Source organism: Xiphophorus couchianus, chromosome 18, assembly GCF_001444195.1.
Source record: "Xiphophorus couchianus chromosome 18, X_couchianus-1.0, whole genome shotgun sequence".
In the NCBI taxonomy this organism is placed as follows: Eukaryota; Metazoa; Chordata; class Actinopteri; order Cyprinodontiformes; family Poeciliidae; genus Xiphophorus; species Xiphophorus couchianus.
This window is the reverse complement of record NC_040245.1, coordinates 28,069,835-28,082,818: the sequence shown is the minus strand read 5'-3', so window position 1 is coordinate 28,082,818 and position 12,984 is coordinate 28,069,835. Positions and strand designations below refer to the sequence as shown.

Below are 12,984 nucleotides of genomic sequence, written 5' to 3'. Positions count from 1 at the left end.
TTTTTTGTATTTAGTGTTTCTTTACACTGCTTTTGAAACTCCATCGATTAGTCTTGTCAGTAAAAGTTTTACAGTACTTTCCAATTACCTCATGATCAGACAGCTCAGAGGTGTGTTATTATGACAACATTGTTTCCACGTGTGAGCTGGATGGTGATATAAGTTTAAGACACAGACACAGCTCAAAGGAGGGCATTTGTGCTCACAGTGAGCCTTTATGCCACATTAGAGTTGTAAAGTGTTGCAATATGTAGATGGTCTCTATGAAAGACAAGCTGACATCAAATACCTTAGATGTGTCTTTTTGTGTTAATCAGAGTAAGTTCCATGTTTAAAGGTTACTATGAGAAATTATAACGCCACTAACAAAGTATTGAGGATATTTTGATTCAGGAATCTGAACACCTTGTAAATTACTTTTTCATAGTATTTCTGTATTCGAATGTAAAGTTTCAATGACTAACAACAGTTCTCTTGATGCTGGTAAATCTTCAGGGCGACTGATCAATGACCGAGTGATTTTTATTCAAGTGTTGGTTGCCGTTCTTCTTTGCATTAACTTGACGCTAATTCTAACATTTTTTATGAAGGAAATCTTCTACACAAATATGCGCTACATTTTGTTTGCCAATGCATTATTTTCTGATTGCATAAATATAATAATGACAAATTTGCTGCTGAATTTGAGCTATTTTGCCGTTCCTGTACAATCATGGTCATGTATTTTCTTTTGCCTCCTGTCGTCTTTGTGTAATTATGTCACTCCTCTGACTCTGACAGCGATGAGCCTGGAGCGCTATGTGGCTGTCTGCATGCCACTGCGTCATGCAGAGCTGTGCACTGCAGGCAGAGCCCTGCAGGTCATCCTCATCATTCACAGCCTCAGCATCATACCCTACATTGTGGTTCTTATAATCTTCTTTTCCTCAGTCACCTTTAGCTTCCTCACACAACACATCATCTGCTCTGTGGATGCTTTAATTTTGCACAGGTGGCAGGGTCATGTAAGGTCTGCGACCAGTCAGTTGTACTTCCTGATTATGTGTATCCTCATCGCTTTCTCCTATGTTCAAATAATAAAAGTGGCCAAAGCTGCATCTGGAAACAACAAAAAGTCGACACGAAAAGGACTCAGAACTGTGATCCTCCATGCTTTCCAGCTGTTTCTCTGTCTCATCCAGCTGTGGACCCCCTTCATTGAAGCTGCTGTTCTCCAGATTGATTTCAGTTTATTTATCAACGTCAGATACATTAACTATATTCTGTTTAATCTTTCTCCTCGGTGTCTGAGTCCTCTTATCTACGGCCTCAGGGACGAGGCCTTTTTAGTTGCTCTGAAGCAATACGTGTTCTGCTGTCCGTTTATAGACACAGTAAAACGTTAACAAACTGAAGAACCTGAAATTTATCGAACATGGATGTGAATGTGATTCACGATGGATACATGTTCAAATATTTCGCCTGAATTGTCAGCAGAGTTGTTGGTACGTGTCAGATTCTGTGTTGTTTTGGGGTTTGATATATTGATTCTAGTTTAATTATTATTCTGTGTTCCTTAGTCTCTCTCCTTGCTCAGATCAGCCCTATTATATCTTAACTTAGTTAAGTTTTTAGTGATTCTAGTTTTGTTTATTTCTTCCTTGTGTATAATCATTCTTTGTTACACTGAAATTCATTTTCTCAAGGCGTGGTCCGCTCTGGCCAGGTTCATTTTCCATTAGCAGAGCCGGCACGGCTATTCTCAGATTTTCCTAACTACTTCAGGGTAGTACTAGCAGGAACAAGCAGGCTACAGCACCAAAACCATTTACTTGACAGCTGACCGCATTCACTGCTCCAACAGTGTGAAACACCGGAACTATAATATTCATTTATTATGTGAATTTTACCTTCCCTTTGGATTAAAAAAAAATTATAATGGACCACCACTGCATTTAGTCTCAATAAATGAAATTCATGAATTCAACTCACTGACTCTTCTTGAACCTCATATTATAAGAACTTAAATGGAGAAAGGATCATCTCTACAATGTGGAGGCACCGAAGGTTAGTGATTTGAAAAACTGAGCAGAGTACCACAAACGCCAAACTCTGGGTCGCTGCTCAGTGCAGTCTGTGTATGTGTGTTGCTGCTAGCACAGAGTGAACCCCTGTGGAGTTGTGTGTCTGAGAGGGAGGGTGTTTGATTGCAGGTGTGATTTGTGCTTTGTTATGTTTTCTGTTTGTTTGTTTGTCTTGTGGTTGTTGTGTTAGTGGATAGTGAACAAGAATATATTATGAACAATTATGAAATGATCTTTGTTGAATGTTATACTGATGGATTTACTTTGTTAGGTACATGTCAACCACAACTGGGGCCTTGCTCTGTTCAGCGTTGGTTTTTATGACTTTGCTTGCTTATGATGCTCTGCTTACACATTAAACTTTAGCTTTAATAACATAAAGCTACATAATTTTGAAAGTTTAATCAGTAATACTTTTATAACACATTTATGTCAGATCATGATTTCTTGGTTAATGTCAAGTTGTCACAACAAAGACATTTTGAATGATGTCAACTTTGTATTAAAAGTGTCATGATTTACCGAATGACACTTTATGACAACAGTCATAAATATTCATGAAGACTTACTCATGTTCATGACAGGTTTTATGTCATGTTTATGACGGCGTCATGACAGAATTATTCAGAACTCGTCAAATAAACTGTTACCAAAATCCTCAATAAAACATAATATATTTGAAAATCAGACACCTGATAAGTGAATAACAGCAACGTCATCAGCCGGTGTGACGCTGAACTGATGTGGTGAAGCTACCAGTAGCAGGAGAAGCTAACAAACACTGAAGAGAAGTGTATTGATAGCTGCAGATATCAATACAGCTGCAGCCAGGCATGTTTTAATGTTACACAATACAGTTTTAGCAAGTTGCTCAAAGTCTAAACTATGATTGTTGTGCATTTAAAGTGTAAAGCTTACCTTCGAGCAAACGCCCCCCAAAAGATTCCCAGCGCCTCCCTTTTGTAAAATTTCCGTCAGCGCACCCTGCCGTCCTCTGAACGAGGGGGCGTTACCTCCCTCGTTGAGAAAAGCTAAAATAGAGCAAGAATATTGCTCAATTGGTAACAGTGGGGTGACTATTAACTGCAAACATGCAGACCTGACCCGGTGGGCCAGTCTATCAGTCAAATCTCTCTTACAGGACAGCAGAAGAGGACATTGGGTGATTTTTAGACCTTTGCTGAGATGAATAATATCAGTGGATGAGATTATCTTCACATGTAAAAATCGGCCAGTGACCCAACTCCCAAAATTAAGGATATTGCTGTTGATTATTAACTGGTCTTTTTATCCACGCTCAGTTTGAGGAATTGCTGTAAACCAGGGGCGCCCAAAGTGGGTCCTGGAGGGCTGGCATCTTGCATGTTTTAGTTCTCTCCCTGGTGGTAGTAACAACCTTTTCAGCATGTCAATGTTCTTCTTAGGCCTTCAAACAAGCCATCATTGGAACCAGGTACGTTAAACCAGGGAAAGAACTAAAACATGAAGGATGCCGGCCCTACAGGACCCATTTTGGGCATTGCTGCTGTAAAGTCAACGACACAAAGCAAGCGCAACAAGCTGGTTGAGGAGGGTGAATGCTGCAAGTCAATGACTCGATGCAATCTGCTGGGTTTCCTTAGATGGAAACAAAGAAATACTTTGAATAATTAATTGTTTAATAACTAGAATCAATTGGAATGTACAGTATGTATGATTTAATTGAAATATTTTTTTTCAGGTGCCTTGAGACAACGTTTGCTGTGAATTGGTGCAATATAAATAAATAAATTGAAACTTCTGGCCATTGAAGACTTAATGTTTAAATTTTGAACCCTAAAGTTTAAATGACTTTGGTCAATCTCTACTTCCACTGTTTACTGGGTTTGTGTGGACACTCATGTGGCGCTGCTGGCTCAAAGTATGATAGCAGACAAACCTTGACTAGTAAGAGCAAGTACTAGCTTCTCCAAAGAGAGAAAGAGCCATAGTTGTACTCACCTTTGCAGGCAGCTACAGCGAGTCACACAATGTCACAAAGACAGATGTTGGAGGTTGTTAGTTGTTTGTGGATCCCAACCCTGGTGGTCAAGGGCCAGCCACTGTCCTGCATGTTTTAAAAGAAATGGAATGACATCAGACTTATATTCACTCAATGACGCTTTTCAGTGAAATCAGTCATTCCTATTCACGCACACATTCGCATATCGATGATGGCAAGCTACTGGATCGCAGCCACATCCACAGGGCAAGATGTGGCTACGATAGGTGGATCAACTCGGCGACCCACATGTTGCAGGACAATCTCCTTGGTTATGGGGTCAAGAAACATAACAAGATAAAGCCTGCTCTTTCCATGTCAAGAGTTTATGGTAAAATATTTCTGCCCCTCAGTGCTTGAGTGTAGGTGGGCAGCAGTTCATCCAGGCATGTGGTGCTGGATTTCTCCAGCCATCGGCTCACTGAAGCAACAGCTGGGGTCATGTCTGGGAGCCTCTGTGCATCTTTGATAGCTACGGGTTTCAAAAGGTGTTGAACAGGTGCAACTCAGCCTGGGGAGAATGAGCTATGGTGGTATCCATACTCGCACCAAATCATGGGGCCACTGTGCGTGTATCTTGGCTTTAATAACTTTATCTATACAAGTACAGACTATTTACCTGTTTCCATGGTTCTCACTACTTAATGGAAATGAAGACACAGATTCAAAAAGAATCTCTGTTATTCTTGGGCTCGCTTCTCTTTCTTCAGTACATAAATTACAAATGGTTTCAACAGATGGAGCAGCAGGACCGTGTCATTTCTCTGTCAGACTATAAAAAGCTTATTTAACCAAGCTGGTATCTACTTGATTTGTTCTTTTAGAAAAATCATTAATACACATTTTCTGAATAAAAAAAAATAAGTCTTTTCTTATGGTAATTTCTTACAATCAAATTTGAAATAAATATCCTGATTTAATTTTCTTTTTTTCTGTTCCCTCTTGAGAATTGATTGAAGAATTGATTGAAGCTTAAAAACTACTAAGCTTCTTTTTAAAATGTATTCTTGAGAAACTCTGTATTTCAGCCTAATGGTATCAATTTGAAAGACAATGTAAAAGTTTTTTTTTCTTTTAACAAGATTGAGACAAACATCTAGAACTCATTTTTTTTCTTCTGTTCCCTCTTGAGAACAACTGAGGTGCACAAACAGCAAGTGGCGATGACGACACCACAGAGTTAACTTTCATTAGATATTGCTCCTGGATGTCTTGTATTTAAAGCCTTCATGCAAGGAGATCTTTGTGAACAGGCTGTTTAAAACTATTTGCATCGGAGCAGAAGGTTTTGAAATTACTGCATTTCATCTGAGCACCTTGGTTGGACTTTGATTTTGTATTTTTTTTAAGGAATATTGTTTTATGTAGTAATATTTAAACATAATGCAACAAATGAGTTGTTGCATCATTTGAACAAATCTCTATTTCTTTAAAAGGAAAATGTCTAATAACAGCTCTGTTGCTGTTGGCTCTTTCCAGCAACAGATAAGCTTCCGTGTTTTGCTCGTTCAGATTTTGGTGGCTATTTTTCTGTGCATCAACATGTTGCTCATTGTGACGTTCTTCAAGAAGGAGTGCTTCCACACCAGCACTCGGTATATTTTATTTGCTGTGATGTTGATGTCGGACAGTTTTGTGCTTGTACTTTCCAATCTTATGGTGCTCGTAAACTTTCTTCAGTTCACCATACAGGTGTGGTTGTGTACCGTCATTTCCATTGTCACGTTGCTCTATGTTGCGGTCACACCTGTGACTCTGACAGCTATGACTCTGGAGCGTTACGTGGCCATTTGCCTGCCACTGCGGCACGCAGAGCTCTGCTCCACACGCAGGTCAATGCACTGTATCCTCGTCATTCACGGTATCAGCTCCGTTCCCTGTTTACTGACTTTCTCCATATTCTTTGCAACAGCTTCTTTTGAACTTTACCAACAAAGAGCGTTGAGTTCGGTGGACATGTTCCTTTTACAACCGTGGCAGCGCCACTTTAGGTCTGCCATAAGTCAGTTTTACTTTTTCATCATGTGCATCATCTTAGTTTTCTGCTATATTCAGATTGTCAAAGTGGCCAAAGCTGCATCTGGAGAGAATAAACAGTCGACACAGAAAGGAATGAGAACCGTGATTCTTCACGCCTTCCAGCTGCTGCTCTGCCTCATCCAGCTGTGGAGCCCGTTCACTGAAGATGCTGCTCTTAAAGCTGATTTTACTTTGTTCATGGACATCCGATACTGTAACTACTTATTATTAAGTGTGGCACCGAGATGTCTGAGTCCTCTGATTTATGGGCTCAGGGATGAAATGTTTTTTCTTGCACTTAAAAACAATATCTGCCTCAGGTTTGATAAAAGATACACATTCTAAGTGGTACTAAGGATAATGAGTACAAAGTGTGAAATAAGCACAGAAAGTCATTTTTACTCTATAAATATTTATATATAAGCATCCCTTGTAAAAAGTTATATATAACACAAATGTGAAGTGTTTTTTTTAAAAAAAAGATTTGTTGTAGCTTCTAATAATGTTTTATATTGTTTAGTTTATTTTTTTTTTTCAAATGCCCGAAATCTCTCTATTTTCTTGTTAAAAGGAAAACATTGTAGAAAAATATGACTGATGTCCATGTATACTGTAATCTCTTTTGTATAAAAACTGCTATGTTTCTTGATCTTAGTAAACCTCGACATAAATCTTGCAGATTAAAGTCATGATGATAAGGTTCACTCTGACTTTTCTTTATTAAATTGTGACTTCTGTAATAAAATTAGAAGAAGTCACAATAGAGAAAAAAATTGACTCAAAATCGAAAAATTTTAAATCAAATACTTTCTTTGTTTTGTGACTTCTTAGCCTGAGTTATGTCTCAACCCTTGCTTCGTCACCAAGATCAAACCATCTAAAAAAATAAATAATAATAAATCGCCACAACAGATTTTTTAAATACTTTGTAAAATGTTTTTTTATTTTTTTCAACATAAAAAATGATAAACATAATAAAAAAACAAACATTCTTGATACAGTAAAACATCAGCTTTTGTTGTTCTCTTTCTCCATATTCATCACTGATGATTTAATTGTGGAAACGACACGAATCAAATAAATAACAAGGGATACAGTAGATAATACTTAAAAAATTGCTATTTATTTATTTCCATCAGGAAATCTGTTGCCTTTCTTGTAAATATAAATATATACAATCTATACAATGCTATAGAATCCAGATTAAGTTAAAGTGAAAAGAAAAAAAAAAGTTTAATAGATGAACGTTTCATAAGGAAATCAATTGCACTCTGACATGCTTTCTGCTGTGGTTGACTCAGTCCTCCCGTAGATAAGCCTCATGCACCTCATGCTCCTCGCTGCCCTCTAGAAAAGCTGAATATTCGGCCATTCGCTGGATCTCCTCCACTTTAGTCTCGGCCAGCTTCTTATCTGCCTCTGATGACAGTTTCCGTGCCTCCTCCACTTGCGACTGGGCCACCTGAATATTTGTTTGGACCAGGATGGACGCTTGATGGGCTCCTGCAAAATTAGAGGCCCAAACATGCACATCATTTTCTGAACAATATGGAAATGGTCAAAAGTACATATTAGAAGTTTGACTACACTGCTCTAATTTCCCTCACCTGAGGAGTATGCTGCCTCAGCTGCCATTTTACAGAGGTTGACAGCTTTAATCCAGGTCGAGTCATAATGCTTACATTCATTCAGTCTCTCAGCAGCCTGTTAGGACACATACAAGAAATAATCAGTATAACAAATACATGTTTTTGCAAGAAACAAAAATGTTAGAAGTGTAATTCAGATCTTTTCTCAGGCCTACCTCTGAACGCCAGCCACTGATCGCCCGCTGGAGGGATTCCTCCTCTGATGGACTCATCTTGCCCACGGATGCAAGATATCTCTTTTGGAAAATGATGCGTGAGTGCACAGCCTTTGGAAAAGAGCAAAACAGGAGCAGGTTTAATATTCCTGTGATGAATTAACACCAACAATTTGGACATTTAATGCAAATGCAGAATCTACCTTTGAGTAGTCTGTCAGCGCATCGGTGAGAGCCAGGGTGGCCTGAGAGAGGAAAGAACTGGAGCTGTCTGTCAGCACTGAGGCAGCTCTCCTGATCAGAGAGTTATGGGAAAGATCCTCAACCTGCTGCAAAAAGAAAAGAACATTAGTTTTACTATTTTCTTCTTGTAAGGCATGATGAATAGTTTTTTTTATTTTTACATTGAGTCTTTGACTCACCCAAAGCCCATGGCCGACACTTAATGAGGCCAGGCTGATGTGAGTCGGGTTCGTCATCTCTCCAGGTTTCTGAACTCCAGACCTCTTCTCAGAAGTACTGCAGAGGGAAAAGATACAAGAAATACTTAGAGATCTAAAGTTATGGACAGCAAATAAGAACTTAAACTGCTACTGCTTCCTGTTTACAAAGTAACTTACCTGAGGTAGCGGATGCAGGCTGCTCCTCTCCTTTGCAACAGGGAAACCTCTTGGTTTTGTACCAGTCCTCCTGCAGCATGTTTTGCACACGCTGAACACCGACGAACGGCTTGCATCTTGAAGACTTTTAGTTTAGCTGCTCTAGCTGATGCTTTTTAAGATTTGTTGAGCGATAAGTGCTGATTTTCTGTCTTCAACAAAGTAAAAGAAAGTCCTGCTCACTTATTGATGGCTTGTGTTTGTAGAATGAAGAAAAGAATCCAGAAAGTTTGGAGTCTGTTGAGCGAGTGTTGACAGTTCCACCCTTAGGATATTTATAAAGCCTCAGCTCGTGTTGATTACGTAAAAGGTATTGATCTGTTGACGTTGCTTGCAAATGTACGTATTTGGCTTTATCTAAAGTCCTACTGATACGTGCAGGACAGAGAGGCGGGTAGTGAGTTTGGACAACACTTTCCCTGTTCGTTTACTTTATTCTCTGTGCACCTCTTGTCCCACACTTCTGGAGGTTGGATCCCTGTTAGAGTTTAGATCAGGCCTAAAAAAATCCAGCATTACCCAGCCCAAGCTTGTAGACAATATGTCTGATGCCAATCATAATCTGCTTCGCATATTATGAAGCAATATAATAGAACCTGGCCGTCCCCTATCAATCTTGCATACAATTCCTAGCATACAATCCCTTAGGCAACTGGCCTTCGTCTACCAGATATATATATTTTCACACAGAAGTTCCAAAGGAGTATATAGAATCAAGAGCAATATTAGCAATAATAGTAATTATAATATACTGTACAAAATTATAAAATAAAAAGTGCACAGTCACAATAATATACATAATCACGAGTCAAGAGATCCCTGCTGAGTAGGATAACTTTCATAAAATGTATATAATGTGCTTGTGTATTACGCAGACATGGCAAAATGACAGTACAATCTCATTGTCAAGTCACACGTTTCAACATGATCTAATCTTTAGTTTCTATGTTTCAAATCAAACCTTTTACATTTAAATCTAATCTCAAGTTAACCTGCTGCAAAGTAAAAGAAAAGTGTCTTCTAAGTGCCACTTATTGCTCAGTCAAGTCTGAATTGCAAAATGAATTCAAGAGAAAAAGATACGACTGGGAATAAGTCAACCAAGTGGTCTTCCAAGGAATTGCTGAACGTCGTGAAATTAACTTTTTTGTTTGTCTTTTTTCTGTGTCATTTAATGTATAACCAAGAATCCTGTTGATTTGAAGAGCGTCAATTTTGTCTCCCAGCCAAAAATAGTTATCTTTTTTCATTCAGAGTTCAGTTGGAGAAAATTTGCTTTGGACAGATTACAGTCCAACCCCCGTCCATCCCTTTTTACTGACGCAGAATGGACGTAAAGAGCTGACGAAACTCAGCAAACACTCTCTAAACTCTGCTTGTTGACAAAACGGGTTATGTCTTTGGGTTAAACCTTCAGGTTGAACAACTGAGCCCAAGAGATTCATGGTAATCAGTTGGAATCTTACGACTCAAGATTTACTCAAACTGTGGGGGATTTACCAAACTATTGAGCTGCTCTCTGTCTACTCCGGACATTTCTTGGCTGATTGAATCACCTTCTTTCAACCCTGGAATCCTGAGCTCTGATCACTGACCTCGACGTAGCTGTGCAAGAGGGAGACACTGGAAAATGGCCTAAGAAGATAATGCAATGCACCAAATATAGCACTTCTTTTTGTCACTTCAGTGCTTTTTGAAATGTTCCAGAGACCAGGGTGCAAGCTCAAACTTTAGTGTTTCAGTCACACTTTTTACCGAATGTCACGTGATGTGTTATGCTACACGGATGAAGTTTGCTCAGCCTACAGCTGTTGAGGTTAGCAGCAGACCATCCCCACTATGAACAGTGTTGGTGCTGTACTGCTGTACATCAGATGGTGGACCAGAATCGCCTTGAAGTCGTGCGAAAGTCTTTCTCTATGGCCTCGCTGAACTCCTCCCACACCCGAGTTTTGCCTCAGCAACCACACTGGAAAATCCCATATTTTTCTGTTGCTTTATTCTTAAAATAAGATATTCATCAGTCTATTGTTACTTTATCACATATAACATAAAAATGTTTATGACTATCTTGCATGGATTTGTGATAACATTCCTTTCAGAAGGTAATGTGTAAGGTATTCAAACAAGAATATCATAAAGAGTCACTTGGCGATGGGGGTGTGTCTTCAGAGGAATCAAGTCCAAGCCTATATAATGCAACGTAACCTAAACATTTCAGTTAAGACGGATTCATCCTGAAATGTTTCTCTACAAAGACACCATGAGAAGTAAAAAACTGTAAGCTCCTCTGCCTGATAAAGGGATTGGTAGGTGAGTGAAGTACGGTCAATAGTGAAATGTCGAGCATTAATAGATTGTATTTTGTATATTTATGTTCTTTTTGTGTAAACTGAAACTTACTGTTTTGCTACTGTTTTTCAGAAACAGGAACTATTTGTTCAGAGCAGCAAAATGCAGAATCTGTCTGTGCTTTCTGTCAATGAAACTTCCCCAAAAAGCTTCTCTGTGATCATCAAGGTGTGTGTGGTAATCCCGTTGTTCTGCGTCTTCCTGTACTTCATCGCTGTCATGCTGCAGATCTTTGCCTCTCACAGACAGTTTTTGGACACTTCCCGTTACATCCTGTTTGCACAGATGATGATCAACGACACCCTGCAGATCCTGTCCTCTGTGCTGCTCTTCCTCTGTGTGATGGGTCAGGTCAAGTTACCTCTTCTGTTCTGTGTCCCTCTGCTCTTTGTGTGCACCTGTACCTTTCAGAACACCACTTTGATCCTGGCTGCCATGTCACTGGAGCGATATGTTGCCATTTTCTATCCTCTGCAGCGCCCGGCCTCCTGGCGCTCAGACCGCATCTGGATCATTATTCTGCCTCTGTGGATCATCAGCTTCATATTCCCCATTATTGAGTTTTCTATCGGGAAGTACAGTCCCATTGTAGATGTCCTTTTTACAAACATGCTTTGCAAAGGTACTGTTATTAACTCATCCCTAATCCAGGAACTGTATCGGTTTGCTGTGTATGTACTTTCCTTTGCAGTGGTAAGTGTTATCATCCTCTTCACCTATGTAAGGATTGTGATGGAAACCAGGAAGATGCGGCAGGACAGAGCTTCAGTGAGCAAAGCCATGCACACTGTGCTGCTGCACGGCTTCCAGCTGCTGCTGTGCTTGCTGGCTTTCACTATGCCCATCTCTGAAACTCTTATTGGGCTCCACACTAACTGGCTGGCTGAGGATGTCGCCTTTTTTAATTATTTCTGTTTCATCCTGATACCTCGCTTTCTCAGTCCGCTCATTTATGGCTTCAGGGACCAGAGTCTGAAAAAGCACATTGGGAACAGATTCCTCTGCTGCTCAAAGAAAAGAAAACCCTTTTTTAAATAGTGACTCAAGTTTAATCTTGATAATGTGTTATATTCCTACACAATCATGGTTGGTGCAGGTCCTAAAGCTGGACAGACACAACCAAAGATGTTTTTTCAGAGGTACTGGTACCCATAAGACCCAAAGACAGCATTCTCTACTGTGCACTGAGATGGGAAACATCTTAAAAGGTTGACAGTGTTGGCGTGCCGTGGTGGCGTAGGGGTTAGCGCGACCCATATTTGGAGGCTTTGAGTCCTCGACGTGGCCGTCGCGGGTTCGACTCCCGGACCCGACGACATTTGCCGCATGTCTTCCCCCCTCTCCTTCCCCGTTTCCTGTCAGCCTACTGCCACATAAGGGACACTAGAGCCCACAAAAAGACCCCCTGGAGGGGTAAAAAAAAAAAAAAGGTTGACAGTGTTGATGTTTCATAGTAATATCATTCTGTAATTAAAAAAAAACAATGGAATAGGTTATTTAACAAGATTCAGACCACAAACACTTCTGAACAGCTCTTAACCATTTTTTTTTTAAAGTTCACACTGTTAGGTACAGCTAACAGTTAATAAGATTTTTCCCCAAACTCATAAAATATACATGGATTTTTAAACTCTGAAATTGATATATGATCGTATAAGTAGCAAAGGAAAATAAGTGATGTGTCTGTGCAGAATTATGAATCTGAAATAAAAATGTAATTGGCAAAGATATTACAACTGTTCTCCTTCTGCAAATTGTCAACATGTTCCTTCACAATTTAATATTGACATATTGCCACATTTTTAAAGCAATGGCCTAAGTAATTTTTTGACTAGTGATATTTTCGTATCGTGTTTTAGTACTGAAGAGGCATTGATGTCTGTTTTTAATTTTTTGCCAAAATCATAAGCAAAAATGACAAAAAGGTGACAATTTCTTTCATTCCTAAATGAGAAGAACTAAAATACAAATTTTGCATATGGAGACATTCTGAGGAAATTATTTCAAACATGAAATTTGTTAAAAATATCATTAAATATGTTTTTTTATTTCACAAAACATTAAAAA

The 12,984-nt window shown here is 39.2% G+C and overlaps 4 protein-coding genes across 7 annotated transcripts; 3 read left to right on the top strand and 1 right to left on the bottom strand.

Annotated features, from left to right (window-relative positions):
- The first annotated feature begins 455 nt into the window (after positions 1–455).
- On the top strand, positions 456–1,385 carry LOC114133456 (odorant receptor 131-2-like). The gene has a single exon (XM_027999369.1). The coding sequence runs from the start codon at positions 456–458 to the stop codon at positions 1,383–1,385; it is 930 nt and encodes a 309-aa protein (XP_027855170.1).
- Positions 1,386–5,523: 4,138 nt separating this feature from the next.
- Positions 5,524–6,520, top strand: LOC114133465 (odorant receptor 131-2-like). The gene has a single exon (XM_027999380.1). The coding sequence runs from the start codon at positions 5,524–5,526 to the stop codon at positions 6,445–6,447; it is 924 nt and encodes a 307-aa protein (XP_027855181.1). The 3' UTR covers positions 6,448–6,520.
- Positions 6,521–7,117: 597 nt separating this feature from the next.
- Positions 7,118–8,832, bottom strand: LOC114161387 (diablo homolog, mitochondrial-like). Of its 3 annotated transcripts, none has more exons than XM_028044636.1 (6): positions 8,527–8,832; positions 8,311–8,425; positions 8,110–8,235; positions 7,907–8,017; positions 7,710–7,806; positions 7,118–7,605 (listed from the first exon to the last, which is right to left on the bottom strand). In XM_028044636.1, exons 1-6 carry the CDS (start codon positions 8,640–8,642, stop codon positions 7,400–7,402), a joined length of 771 nt encoding a protein of 256 aa, XP_027900437.1. In that variant the 5' UTR covers positions 8,643–8,832; the 3' UTR covers positions 7,118–7,399. The 3 variants fall into 3 exon arrangements, with proteins under 3 accessions (XP_027900437.1, XP_027900439.1, XP_027900440.1); XM_028044638.1 differs by having other exon boundaries at positions 8,329–8,425; positions 8,527–8,831; XM_028044639.1 differs by having other exon boundaries at positions 8,353–8,425; positions 8,527–8,831.
- A 701-nt stretch (positions 8,833–9,533) lies between these two features.
- Positions 9,534–12,212, top strand: LOC114161542 (odorant receptor 131-2-like). Of its 2 annotated transcripts, XM_028044858.1 has the most exons (3): positions 9,534–10,878; positions 10,990–11,085; positions 11,203–12,212. In XM_028044858.1, exons 2-3 carry the CDS (start codon positions 11,020–11,022, stop codon positions 11,953–11,955), a joined length of 819 nt encoding a protein of 272 aa, XP_027900659.1. In that variant the 5' UTR covers positions 9,534–10,878; positions 10,990–11,019; the 3' UTR covers positions 11,956–12,212. The 2 variants fall into 2 exon arrangements, with proteins under 2 accessions (XP_027900659.1, XP_027900658.1); XM_028044857.1 differs by having other exon boundaries at positions 10,990–12,212.
- The last annotated feature ends 772 nt before the right edge of the window (positions 12,213–12,984 follow it).

Coding starts and splice junctions, on each gene's coding strand:
- LOC114161542 (XM_028044857.1), top strand. CDS start 11,020: ATGCAGAATCTGTCTGTGCTTTCTGTCAATGAAACTTCCCCAAAAAGC.
- LOC114133465 (XM_027999380.1), top strand. CDS start 5,524: ATGTCTAATAACAGCTCTGTTGCTGTTGGCTCTTTCCAGCAACAGATA.
- LOC114133456 (XM_027999369.1), top strand. CDS start 456: ATGACTAACAACAGTTCTCTTGATGCTGGTAAATCTTCAGGGCGACTG.
- LOC114161387 (XM_028044636.1), bottom strand. CDS start 8,642: ATGCAAGCCGTTCGTCGGTGTTCAGCGTGTGCAAAACATGCTGCAGGA. Junction 8,426..8,526: donor GCCTGCATCCGCTACCTCAG/GTAAGTTACTTT, acceptor TTCCCTCTGCAG/TACTTCTGAGAAGAGGTCTG. Junction 7,807..7,906: donor TCAGTGGCTGGCGTTCAGAG/GTAGGCCTGAGA, acceptor GTGTCCTAACAG/GCTGCTGAGAGACTGAATGA.